Source organism: Pogona vitticeps, chromosome 3 (assembly GCF_051106095.1).
Source record: "Pogona vitticeps strain Pit_001003342236 chromosome 3, PviZW2.1, whole genome shotgun sequence".
Classification (NCBI taxonomy): domain Eukaryota; kingdom Metazoa; phylum Chordata; class Lepidosauria; order Squamata; family Agamidae; genus Pogona; species Pogona vitticeps.
This window is the reverse complement of record NC_135785.1, coordinates 263,324,842-263,338,805: the sequence shown is the minus strand read 5'-3', so window position 1 is coordinate 263,338,805 and position 13,964 is coordinate 263,324,842. Positions and strand designations below refer to the sequence as shown.

Sequence of the window (13,964 nt, the reverse complement as noted above, 5' to 3'; positions counted from 1 at the left end):
CTGAATTTGCTTACATACAAAAAAAACACATCTCACTTTTTTTCCATTACAATTTCGCAGTGGGGTGGCTTTGAAAAGTACGGAGAGAGATTGCAGATGGAGAGTGGAGAATTTATAAAGGTATGGAAAGCCCCTTACTGGGAAGGAACAGCAGAGAATAGAGAGAGAGGAAGAGGAGAAAGGAATGTGAGCGGTTTGTGAGAGCAGACCACATGTCTAACTCCCCCCCCCCCCGCAAGGGTGAAAGCCGTTCACCTCACAAACCTGCAGAAACCCCGGCCGAGAAAGTTTGCAAACCAGCAATAAACTAGGTGTTTCACCCTTAGACCTGGGTACGGTGTCAGCTTCAGCGATTTACGAAACTCGTGTTATTACCTGTTGCAAGTTTGGTTGAGACCCAAGAAGAGGATGTCAACGTTGTAAAAAAAGGACATTCCACCCCAGGAGGCAACAAAAGTGGAAAGAAACAAGATTCAATGTGCTTCAACCTTGTTTAATAAACCAGTTGAGTTAAAACCTGAAGGGACGCCTGATGTTTTGACCGGAGAGATGAGACCGGAATTGGGAGGGGGCTCGCCAGATCCTTACAAACAGCAAGAGCAGTATGACAACAGAACCCATGACCTCGGGAGGTGGTGAGCGCTCCAAGCCAGAGGGCTTCAAAGGAAAATTGGATCGCAGGACAAAAGAATGATGGGCTCAAGTGAAAGGAAGCCACATTTCGCTTGAATATCAGGAAAAACTCCCTAAATGTTAGAGCAGGGTGACAGTGGAACCCATGACCTCAGAGGGAGGTGGTGAGCGCTCCAACGCTGGAGGCATTCAGGAGAAAAATGGGACCACCCTCTGTCGGATCTGCTTTGACTTGGGTTCCTGCCTTGAGCAAGGGGGTTGGACTGGATGGCCTTAAGAGGCCCCCTTCCGATTCCATGATTCTAGGATTCTAAAATGCAATTCTAGTTGCTTTTTGTCCTCCCAAGAGAAATTGGTTGATTGGTTTAAATCATTTCTTCACATAAACAAACAAACAAACAAACAAATAAGCAAGCAAGCAAGCAAAACCAGGGGTGACCAGATGGGTGGCATCAAAGGAAGGGTGTGTGCGTATCAAATTGCATCAGATTGGGGGGCCAGTGTGTGAACCTGAGCAATCCAGAGTCTTCTGGCGATCAACCATAAAAGGGGCTGCAGACCAAGCCGTGGCTTTGAAATTAATAATGTCAGTGTAGTCGGACTCTCAGATTCCAGCACCGGGCAAGACCCCTGGATCCAGAGTAATAAAAGTCGGTGTAGATCATTATGAAGTTACATACAAGGCAGGCTTTTGAGTCCTGCAGGATGGCATGTCAGGTTTAGCAGGCTTAACTTCGAGGGGGTGAGAAGGCTGCAAAGAAGGAAGGACATACCAGCCACACCGGCACTGGGGAAGGCTGGCAGCCCAGTCCCCCCTTCCCCTCTGTCCTCAGGCCTGGACAGGAGCCATCACCAAGAAAAGGAGAAGCCAGTTTCCTCCCCAAAAGAAGGTGTTGACAGCTTCCTCAAAAAGATATTTAAAAGTGGATTCGATTGGGAGGCGTTGCTATTTTGTTTCCCTAACACCGGATTTCAGCAAAAAGTCCCAAAAAATCTGCCCTTCTCATACGACAGTCGTTCTTCTAAGTAGACATGAAAGATTCTTCTCTGGGGTTGCCTTTTTTGCTTTTGAGTACAACCCCCATATCCGCGGCATCAGTATCCACTGATCCACTTTTTAAAAAATCCTAGAAATATATGTTTCTAAAGGTGAAGTTGCCACAATCGACCACTAGAAGGGGCCAGAGAGAGAGACCATGCTCTGTTACAGTGTTGCCGACTATCCGCGTTTCCCAGCCTGAGCTTGAAACCGATCCCCGCGGATACGGGGAGCCTTGCTTTTCAGAGCTGCAAAGCAAGGACCACGCATTCCGTGCAAAACAAAACGGCTCAGGTGCCCTATTGACTGTCAACTTAGAGACTTCCCAGGAGGGAAAAAGCCGTCCCCTGCTGCGGCGCCGCCTGAGGCTCCAGCATTCCTCCGCATTTCCCCAGGTGAGAAAACCAGGTGCGCGAGAGAGAGGGAAAGAGAGGAGCGCATCTCCCCGGGGATGCAGGTGGGCGGGGCATTGCAGGGGGCGGGGCCAAAAGGGAGGGCGGAGCTTCCCCCGCCTCCCCACCTGATGAATTAAAGAGCCGGCTTTGCAATGCGCTGGACGGGACCAAATCCTGCGGCAGCGGCGGCGGCGATCGTAAAGGATGGAGGCAGGAGGCGCAGGTGAGGCACCTGTGGGGAGACCCTGGGACCTTCTGCTTGGGGTGGGGGTCCTGAGCCAGCCAGCCCCCCTTTTCTTTTCTCCACCTTTCATGTCTTGGGGCCCGATCCCCGCCTCCGGAGCCCCGATCCTGCTCCCCGGGTCTTCCCTCCTGAAGAGCCGGCTGTAACGTGAGTGATGGGGATTTGGGGCTGGGGGGGAGGAGGAGGAGGAGGAGGGAGAGGACACTATCCAGCCTGATTTCCTCTCCCCCCCCCCAAACCTGGAAATGACCCTCCCCAGGCCGAGAGTGTGAAGGGATGGCATCAGATCATGCCTTCGGAATAGTATCTCTGATTCTCCCCCTCCCCAAATTCGGGATCGGAATGTGTCTTCTCCGTCCCAGCCATCCTACACAAGCGGGTGCGTCCCTCATTAATTCCTTAATTAAATTACACGCGTGCGCTCTTTCCACGCCAGTTCTAGAGGGGATCATTTCCTCCGCAGACCTGCGGGGAGTGTGAGGATGATGGGGAGAGGGAAGGGAGCTTGCCCGGGGGGGGGGGGAGGTCTGCTTGAGGGCATCCCTCATCCTTTCTCCACACCTTTTGCTGTTAAAAACAAAAAACAAAAAAAAAGGGAAAAGAAAAGGCGATTGGTTGGGGTGGCCAGTGTGAAATGGTTATCAGGTTGCCAAGGGTTTTTGATGATGATGATGATGATGATGATGATGGAGATGATGGAGATGATGGAAGATATAGCTCCAGGCTTGTCCTCTGTTCCAAAGCTAAGTGTGCCTGGTCCACAGAACCGGTGGGGGAAAACACCTTGATTTCCCACTCCTGTTAACACAATCCAGACCTAACTCCCCCCCCCCCAAAAAAAATACCCTTCTACTCATAAAACTCCCTGATCAGGATAATGCCAAGCAAGCCCTTTTTATAGGGTGCCACCGTTGTTCTCTCTAAACCACCTCGGGTGCTTTTTTTAAAGGATGGAGGCAGAGTCAAAATACGTTGAATAAAGAAACCCGCATTTTCTGACCGGCAGGATTCCATTTCGATGCTTCTCGGTGGCTTGTCTCTCTCTTTGCAGCCTCGAAGAAGAACTGGGGGGGGCTCCCCAGCCCCAGAACACAGCACCCTTTCTTCCAGCCCCACAGAGCATCTTTTTTAATATACACACACACCACACAGGCAAAAAACCGGTGCCCTCCCCTTTCCCCCCTTTCCCTTACTGGCTGAATGCCACCCCGCTTTTTAAAAACTAGCCATTTTTCTTACAGCTTCCCACTTGACACCACTACTCCGAGGGAAAGACTGGCTGTGCCAGATAGCAGATGCCAAGAAAGGGACCCCCTTTTCCCAGGTCTGCCATGTCCCACCGAAACCACCCACCCTCCCCTAGTTTTCATGGGAAACGGGGAGAGAGAGAACATCAACATCCATGTGTCCAGGTCTGGAACTCTGGCTTTGAAATACCTCTCTAATAAGCCTGTATTCTTCCCCCACCATTTAAACACACAGGGTGTGTATTCTGTGTCGGCTCAGACACCACACGCAGAAGGAGGGTTTCCAGAAGACAAAGCCTGTCAAAGAAATCCACAAATGGGGCATCCAATGGAAGGAACAAGCTTTTGAGCCACACAGAACTCTTAGGGCTTAATCTCGGCAAGGTGGGAGAGCCATCCACAGGGTATTGCTGGGAGAGACGTGTTAGATCAGATTTGGAGAAGGACCGTAGAACAGGTAGGGCAAATCACAGAATCGTAGAATAATTGTGTTGGAAAGAGATCTCCAGGACCATTGAGGCCAACCTCCTGCTCAAGGTGGGAATCCCAAACAAAGCAAAACGGGTTGTCTCGTTTCCTCTTGAAGGCCTCCAGCACTGGAGTGCTCAACAACCTTACTGAGGTCTCTGGTTTCATTGTCGTACTGCTCTAACAGTTAAGAAGTTTTCCCTGATTTCCTGATATTTTCCACTGTGCCATTTTCCTAGTTAAAATCAGGTCCCCTGCATTTGCCCCATGTATGTCGGATAATCGGCAGATTGGGGTGGATTTGATTTAAATCAAATTGATTTCTATCCACCCTGCTACAGATCCTACAGAGAGAGACCTCTGGGTTTCTCCTCTTGTGAGAGATAACTGCTTGAGGATTGATAGGAGGAACCCCAGGGGGAAAGCATTAAACCTTCTCGTTCTACAAAGCTGGATATGGAAGCAGCTGCTACTAAAAATTGGGATGGTGGACTTCCTACCTCCTGCCTGCTTGGACCCATGGATCTCTTGTATCGTGTCTGGTTTGGCATTTCTCTCAACATAAGATACAGAGGTTTGGGGCGATGGAAGATGCAGGTCTTAGGGTTTGTTTTTGGGACAGGTCCTGATTCACCCTCTTGTCATGTCAGCGTACAACATTAGACTACATTAGAAAATCTGGTCTGCGGGCTTGTGACTCAGTTGCCCCTTGGCACTCAGTCATCTATGTTTTATAGATAGCTAGTATTTTACTCACCTGTGCTGAGTCAGTTCGTTTTCCAGGTGAGCAGGTTGGATAGCTTTTGCAAATTAGAAGAACGAGCTCATTGGAGTTTTGGTTTTATTTCCCCCCCCCGCCCCGCCTTCGGAAGTAAGCGACATAGCTTGTAACACATGCCCAGCCAAGAGACACCTGCTTGGTTAAGTAGCCTGGCAAAGGATGTCCTGCTTAATTAAACTATCCTATATGAGCAACACATGTTGCTTTTTGATGGAATGTTATGGAGACATTGACCTGGCCCTTAAAATACATACAAGAAACGGGGAATTTCAAAAAATCTGTAGAGATCTTCATGTTTGGACTTTAAGTACTTCGCTTATAATATTAACCAGTGTAATGTCTAACCTTCATGACACAGCTTTCGCTGGTAATCTCCTCATAGGACATAGTTATATGTATATGCACATATATACCGTACACATACACTATATGGATAGCTTTGTAGTCTGGAAAATTCTAATAAAGAGAAATCGTTTTTAAAACCCCAAACCCCAGAACTGTGTTTCCCAAACTGGGCGTTGTGCCCCCTAAGAGGGCCACAAAGGGTTTTCCTACGGGACATGTTGACCGGATAGCTCAGTGGTATCTGGTTGCAGAGCCAGAGGTTAGGAGTCGATTGTGATGATGATGATGATTATAAAACACCAGGCACAGTCAACATTGTAAAAACATTGACTGGTATTATATAACAGATACAAGCTTTAACCAACAACCTAAATATCTGTTAAATATCAGCACAGTAGGTATGCAGTTCCTAATATTGCCGGGCTTTTCTACCTCAGATGGTGCGATTTCCGAGATCTGCAACTGCTTATAAATATCGGCGTGTAGGTATGCTGTTCCTAATATTTTTGTAGCTCAGCTGATATGATTTCCGAGATCTGCAACTGCTTATAACACTGTGTGAAGTTTCTTGATCTGGTTCCCAAAGCCCCAATGACGATGGGGACCACAGAACTGTGTTTCTTCCAGAGGCAAGATCTTTCGATGGCCAGGTCTCTGTCCTTGGTTAGTTTTTCCAATTATTTATCTTCAACTCTGGCATCCCCTGGAATTGCAGTGTCAATGATCCAGACCTTTCTTCATTCTATTACTACTATGTCTGGTGTGTAATGTTCAAGGTGTCTGTGTGGATCCGGAAATCCCACATTTCTGACACCTTCTCTACTCCCACAAGTTTTTCAAGTCTGGCAAGTTCTATATTTTACATAACGGCCAGTGCACTAACTTTGCCACTGTATCATGTCTAACTTTGTGATCTGTTTGTGCAACCTTTGGACATTTGCAAATGAGGTGTGTCACAGTTTTGTCTTTTTCTCGGCAGAGTCGACATTGCTCTTAGCACTAATTCCTTGGATCTTAGCTTTCTGTTGTTGTTTATTGTTGTTGTTGTTATAGGAGAAATGGGAGAAGCTTGGAATGGCACAGGGAAAGTGGTCCTTTTCCGCCAGGAGAAACCAGGGGGGCTGACATACCGCATCCCAGCCCTCCTCTACCTGCCCTCCGAATCCACCTTCCTGGCATTTGCAGAGGAGCGATCGTCACCCCGAGATGAAGATGCCAAATTCCTGGTGATGAGACGCGGGCGGAAGGATGGGAAAATGGTCAAGGTAATCATGGAGAGAGAAATTGTTTTAAAAAATTAATAATTTTGTCTTGATTTATTATGCCATCTCAGCAAAATCTGTATTGCTTTTCAGCAACAAGAATTTTGTTGTACCACCATTCTGAGTTGGCAGTAACTGGGGGACTAGTTATTTTCATCCATGGCAGTTTGGTTCCAGACCTCGTTGTGTGATGGTTTGTTAATTCCCTGGCAGCTCAGAACTTGGAAAAGTTAATGTTCAGAGCTTAAAGTTTCCTTCTTGGGCCACAGTTTGAAATATATGTTGTAGAGTTTTGGACTGCTGGTTAAATTCCTTTACGTATGCTGCGGAAGTGTGTGTATTTCACAGAGCAGAACAGCTTTAAGTTCTCCAGAGCAGACCACCCCCTTTTCTCATTAACTGGCACTAACAGTCTCAATAACTCATTCTGAGACATTTGCGTGAGAAAGAATAGAAGAAGGTTTCATTACTTACAACTGAATAGATCAAATAGCAAACTAAACTTGCGCTCTCAACATCTCACTGTAAAAAGCCCAACAGAATCCTCCAGGATATTTCTGGGGGTTGTGATCTGGAAACATTTCCTAAGCTTTGTGGTAGATAATCTTAAGGTCAACAAGGGTCTTTTCAGGTCTGTACATATTTCTTAACCTTCTAGTAGGGTTTGATGCCGAGGGCCATACTGTTTTTCTACAGAGGCTTCTATTCTCAATAGCGATGCTGCTGCTTGAACCCTTTCTGTTGGATTAGGCATGTCATAAGATCTTTGGGGCGGCTGCCCTAGCCCCCTGAAAACTAAAGTATCAAGGACTACAGGAAAACCTATATTTTTTGTTTGTTTGTTTGTTTATAATATTTCTTTGCCTAAGAAATATTTACAATATTTATTGGCCGTGGTCTCCAGGCGGCGTACAATATAAAAACATTAAAAAAAATTAAAATAGACAATATTATAAAAAATCCTATATTAAAAACAGTTATTAAAACCTTAATATTAATAAGTCCTTAAAAAACGCAATCCATGGGGTCACGAAGAGTCGGACACGACTAAACGACTAAACGAATGAAAAAATGCAAACACATTCTTTTTGTGTTGTGTGCCCTTCTGGGTCTCTTTGGAGACGGGTACGGTATATAAAGTAAAATAATAAATATTTAAACGGAGAAGCAACCCACTGGTTCCCGTATCTGGGAAGCTGCTGCAGTGTTTAAGGAACGGATGCTTGTGAGATACTCGCCCTGTTCTTCTTTTCGCCCCAAATTGCAATTTGGAAACCAGAGTCAGGTCGATGAGGTTGAACCGGTTGACGCTGAATCCTAACAAGTTGTGTAGGTGGAGCTTAAAAAAGGCTTGAATGTGGCGTGGTATCTACTGGTGATGAATACGATGATTTCCCCATCAGAACTGGTTCAGAGGCTGGGAGCTGGTTTTGATTCCTCCCAGCATTTCAATAATCATTTTTCCGGCATCAGCCAAGATCAGCCAGACTTAGTTCTCCCAGATATCCAGGGGCTTCCTTTTCCTGAACAAAAGACCTTTACAAACCAACCTGGGTTTCCCCGAATCTCCCGGATGGACTGCTGCCACGTGTTGTGCGTGGGGCTGCCCTCAAAGACTGTTTGGAAGATTCAACTCGGACAGGGGTTCCCAAACCTGGTGTTTTTGGACTACAGCTCCCAGAAACCCCAGCCACCACAACTGGTGGCGAAGGCTTCTGGGAACTGTAGTCCAAGAACACCCAGGGGGCCCGAGGTGACCTAGTGCAAACTGATGATGAACTCCCCCCAAGATATGGAGAACAACAGGTTTCTTGACCCTGCTGTAATTCTTACACAATTGCTTGTGACAGACAGACAAAGACCCATGATGAGCAAAATACTAGGAAAGGAGGGGGGGAATTCTAGTAGCTTTGCTGTTTCTCATTGTTTTCCTCAGAGTTTGGGGGAAAATGTTGGAGAATTTTGAATTTTTGGTTAAATTCCTCTTGCTGTGCAGGAGAAGCGCAGGGATTCACAGAGCAGAATAGCTTCAAACTTGCCAGATTAGTCCATCCCTTTTTCCTCATCGCCTGGCACTTACAGTCTCAATAACTCATTCTGAGTCATTAGAATAAAAAGTTTTAATGACTTCCAGATGAACAGATCGAACTAGCCAACTGACCGTCATGGCTGCCTTCAACAAACAGATTTTAACAGACTCAGGAGAGGGGAAAGGATACCGCAGAGAGGCGGGTCTCTCTTTGAATTCAGAGGCAGAGAGGAAACTATTGGTTCGTGCTGGATAGATTGACAGTCCTCTCAGCCCAGAAATGTCCCTCCCAGCCAAACCTACTAAAAGCAGCATGCAGGGTTGCAAAACCTCCAACAGAAAGTTCCTTTTTTGGATTACAGTGGTCAGAATCCCCAACAGGTATGCCGGCTGGGGGATTCTGGGCTCTGTAATCCAAGGGGGGAAAATTCTCACGTTTTACTCCCCCAGGATGCTCCTTGAGAAGGAGACATGATTGAGCTACTCCAGCAGTGAGAACTCTACCGCTTAACGGCAGATCCTTCTTTCCTTCTAGTGGGGTCCTATGGCGCCTCTGGAGACGGCGACCTTGCCCGGCCACCGCACCATGAACCCTTGCCCCGTGTACGAGAGGAACAGCCGCACCGTTTTCTTGTTCTTCATCTGCGTCCAGAGCAGAGTCACGGAACAGCAGCAGATCTCGAAAGGGGAAAACGCGGCCCGGTTGTGCTACATCTTGAGCCGCAACGGTGGCCGCACGTGGAGTCCGGTGACCGACGTGACCGAGCGGGCAATCACCGATAATTTGAGGAAATGGGCCACCTTTGCCGTCGGGCCAGGCCACGGCTTGCAGCTCAGCTCCGGGCGGCTGGTGATCCCAGCCTACGCCTACTTCATCCACCGACGCTGTCTGGGGCGTTCGTTCCGCTGCTGGACCAAACCTCACTGTTTCACGTTCCACAGCGACAATGGCGGGAAGAACTGGACTCAAGGCCAGCTGCTCAAAACTTTCCAGACCTCCGAGTGCCAGGTGGCTGAACTGACCGGCCGAGATAACCGCCCCGTCTTGTACTGTAACGCCCGCAGTCCGGACAGGTACCGGATCGAGGCCTTCAGTACAGACGGCGGAGATGGGTTTCTCGAATCTTTCCTCTCCAAGCAGCTGTTTGAGCCTCCGAGCGGCTGCCAGGGCAGCGTGGTGAGTTTCTCTCCTCCGGCCGAAGCCAGCGCTCAGTCGAACGCGGCCTCCCTCAAGAGCGCTGCATCGTGGCTGATTTTCTCCCACCCCACCAGCAGGGACACGCGCACGGATCTGGGCATCTACTTGAACACGTCCCCCTTGGATCCGGGGTCCTGGAAAGCCCCTCAGGTCCTGAACCCGGGGCCCAGCGGCTACTCGGACCTGGCCGTCTGCGGGGAAGGGAAATCCCGGCTCTTTGGTTGCCTGTTTGAGTGCGGGCAGTCCCATTCCTATGAAGAAATTGCTTTCCAGGTCTTCTCCGAGGCTGAGCTCCTGGTGGGGGGCCCATGAAAGAGCCGCTGATTTGGAGCTGCTTCTCTGTCTGAGTTACTGCTCTCACAAATCCTGAATGTTTCCTATCTACTTCTTTAAGACACACAAAAAAAACCACCCCACTCATTTCTTTCATCCGTGCCTGTCTGCTGAGTCGTTGGCTTGGAATTACAGTAGGACACCCGTACCCACAGGATCAGTATCCACGGATTCACTTATCCGCTCGTTGAGAAATAGCTATTTATAATGTATTTCCAGAGTGTATTTACCAGAACTGGCCACTAGAAAGAGCCAGAGATCATGCAATGGACGCTGTTCGATACGTCCATGGTTTTCTGCATCCACGGGGAACCCATCCCCTGCAGATCCCCGTGGTCCTATTGTACGTTGTTATGTGCTGTCAAGTCACCCCCAACGTATGAAAGAGGGACCCTATGGATGAGCGATCTCCAGAATCTCCTGTCCTCAGCGGTCCTGCTCAGCTCTTGCAGACTCAAAAGTCATGGTTTCTTTTAGGGAGTCAGTCCATCTTGCATTGAGTCTTCCTCTTTTCTTGCTGCCTCCCACCATGCCCAGTATCATGGTCTTTTCCAGAGAATCCTGCCTTCTCCTGAGGCGCCCAAAGGAGGACGGCCTCAGTTTCAACCTTTTTGCCTCCCGAAAGAGTTCAAGCTTGATTTGATTATGAGGTATAAGATTTAGAAGGGGAATGGAGACTCCTTTTTTTGTTGCTCCATGGCTGAATGGCCACGTGGGACGTCCCTTGGGGGAGGTGTGCCAGCCATAGGCAAAGCTTGACCCCCAAGTGGGTGAGGTCAGACCCCCCTCTTTCACACTTACACACACACACACACACACACACACACACACACACACACACACACACACACACACACACACACACACCATTCTTAGTGCTCCGGTCAATCCAATTGCCTTGTGCAGAGCCACGGAAGAGGTGCCTTCTTGTTTAGACAACAACTTCCAGAAGGGGGGATTTTGGGAGCTGTAGTCCGAAGTGTCTTCTCCCAGCTCTGAGGAGGAGTGACCTCTGTCCTCATCACACGGCACGCAGGGTCGACTGAGAGGGGGTGAGCTCGCCTTGTCTGTCCAGAGCAACACAGCAGGGGTGAAAAACAGAGCCTCTGGACACATCTGCGTGGCGGAGACGGTTTTAATCCTTGTGGTGGCTTGCTGGCCCTCGAGGTTGGAAACTTGCCACCCGTGGTTTAGGTCTCTGGCTGCAGAGCCAGTGGCTGGGAATTTGAGTCCCCACGGTACATCCCAGGAGAGGCAGCCTGTGTAGCTTTGGGCAAGCTGCAGAGTCCCAAGACGACCCCAGAAGAAGGGAAGGGGGAACCACTTCTGGATATTCCCTAAAGCCTTAAGAAGGGCTGCCATAAGTCGGAATGGATGTCACACCATTACTATTAGAGCTGGCTGGACAGCGCAGTGGTTTAGGTATCTGGTTGTGGAATTAGAAGCTGGGAGTTCGATTCCCTATGTGTGCCTCTCTAGAGAGAAGAGCCAGCCTGGGTGGCCTTGGGCCAGCTGCGCACAGTCCCAGGGCTCCCCCTAGAGGAAGTGAATGGGAAAACCATTTCTGAGTACCTCTCTATCTAGAAAACCCTGTCAAGGGTCACCCTAAGTCAGAATTGACTTGATGTCACACAGTGATTACACATAAATAGAACTGATGTGACGGCACACAAATATTATTATCTTGTGTAATGCAGTGGGGATCAAGTCCATGCCAGAGCGGCAAAACCATGCAGGGAGAAGGCTGTGGGCCCGGTTGGTTCTTCCCCCTCCCATCTTTACAAAAGCGACCATCGCCTCTAGCTACCTCGTCGAAAGCAGCACAAAAACCCTGCCACTTCTGCATTTCACAAGCCAATTGCAGCAGGGGGAGGCCCATTGCATAGAGTGGTCAAACTGACCAGATAGGCGGGGTATAAATAAAATAAATAAAATAAAATAAAAATAAATTTGTTACCATTTTACTTCAGTGCTTCTGTCTGTCGACCGGTTCTTGCAGATTGCATGATGGCTTTGGCCTTCCTACCTCAAAACCTTGGCCGATCCAGAGCCAGAACTGTTTCCGTGCAGCCTGTGGACTTAATCTGCTCTCTTCTCTGTCTATATTTTAATGAAGATCCCTTTAAAATCTTGTTTGTTGGCTTTCTGTTTCATTTCTAGGTTGTCTTTCTCCTGGTTTGGGGGTGGGGACCCAGGGCAGCTCATAATAAATAAAACTAAAATCACAATCAATTACAAAATTACAAATGCAATTTGGGCAGATTTTCCCCCTTGGATCAGCAGTCGGAGCTGGTACAGACCAAACAGGCTGCCGAAGTCTGGATTCTAAACTGTTGTTCCTGAAGACGGTGGTGTACTGAAACGTATTCAGCTTTTTAAAAAATCAGAATAAAGATTATTTGAACCTCTTATACCTCTTGAAACGTGTCTCTCATTTGAACTTCTGTCATCACTGGATGTACTATTTCTTTGGGTTCTCCCAAATTTTGCCTGGATCTTGAAAGGAAAAACTAGAAAACAAGTGATTCGTATCTCCTTACCAAGGATCAAGAGGCCAACTGAGGATGAGCGGAGTTTGGAAAAGTTACTCTTTTTTTGGACTGAAGCATCAGGAGCTCCCCCAGAAGGCTGCATTGACTGGGAAATGGTGGGTGCTATTATCCAAAGTCACTTCAGAGAAAAGATTTAGGGAGTTCAGCGTTGGCTTTAGCGCCATGCTCTATTTCATTCCCTTCTCTGCCCCCATGGACATGATCCTGACATCAGCTGTGTCCTCTCTGCTTCTTTCCTTTGGCCACACACAGGGCTAGAAAGCTTCTGAGCACCAGAAGGCTTCACGCAATGGCCCTCTCGCACTCGAACCCCTTCATTATTTCTAATTATTGAAGAGAAATATACAAATGAAAAAAATCGGGTTGATTGGGGGGGGGGTTACAAATTTATTTCACTTCCTAACTTTGTAGTTTTGCTGTGTAGCTGTCAGGATTTGGCGACAGGAAAATACGCAGAGTTAAATGAAGACACTTACACGTTCTTCTTCTTTAGCAAGACGGGTGTATTTACAATATTTACACGTATATACAGGCTGGCATCACTTCAGCATGGCAGGAAATTATTAAACAAACCGGCATAGAGGATAGCAGCAAGTGATCGAGAGAGAAGAGAAATCTATGAACACACTGATCACTTATATACATACACAAGGCTTCTTCAGTCCAATTACAGGACACATTATTTATTTATTTATTTCATTTATTTCATTTATACCCCGCCTATCTAGTCAATTGTGACCACTCTAGGCGGCTTACAACATGAATTTAAAAAAGAAACATATAACAAACCACATCACAAATAATAATTTACATAAATCTTCTGCACCTGGGTGTCATCTCATCTTCAGACACTGCATCATCTCTTCAGCAGTCACAGTGACTCAGCATACACACATCTGTTCACAATGGCAGCTCATTAATAACACATTTATCCAGGTTCAGGCCTATAAAAATTACAATATCCTGACGGTAGCTCAGTCAATCGAGTCTCTGGCTGCGGAGCCAGAGGTTGGGAGTTTGATTCCCCCACTGGGCCTCCCTGTGAGTAGAGCCAGCCTGTGTAGCCTTGGGCAAGCAGCACTATAGCCCCAGAAGAAGGGAATGGCGAACCACTTCTCAGTACTCTCTACTTGGGAAACCCTTAAAAAGAGTCACCATCGGTCAGAATTGACTTGACAGCACATGTTGGTTTGTCTCAACTTTGTACCAATAGAAGTGCCACTTTTTTTAAACAGACCCTAGAAATCTAGCAATCAAGACAAAGAGAATGATATCAAAATCTCTTGTGATTATGTATCCATTATTATGTGCCATTAAATTGTTTCTGACTTAAGGTGACCCTAATACAGTTTTGAGGCACATGAGATGTTCAAGGGGTAGTTTGCTGCTGTCGTCCTCCTTTGCCTTCCAGATACAGATATTTACCATAGCTTTTCAA

The 13,964-nt window shown here is 47.6% G+C and overlaps 1 protein-coding gene across 1 annotated transcript; it reads left to right on the top strand.

Annotated features, from left to right (window-relative positions):
* Positions 1 to 2,200: 2,200 nt before the first annotated feature.
* Positions 2,201 to 12,383, top strand: NEU3 (neuraminidase 3). Its single transcript, XM_020791946.3, has 3 exons — positions 2,201 to 2,290; positions 6,206 to 6,417; positions 8,979 to 12,383. Exons 1-3 carry the CDS (start codon positions 2,272 to 2,274, stop codon positions 9,951 to 9,953), a joined length of 1,206 nt encoding a protein of 401 aa, XP_020647605.3. The 5' UTR covers positions 2,201 to 2,271; the 3' UTR covers positions 9,954 to 12,383.
* Positions 12,384 to 13,964: the final 1,581 nt, after the last annotated feature.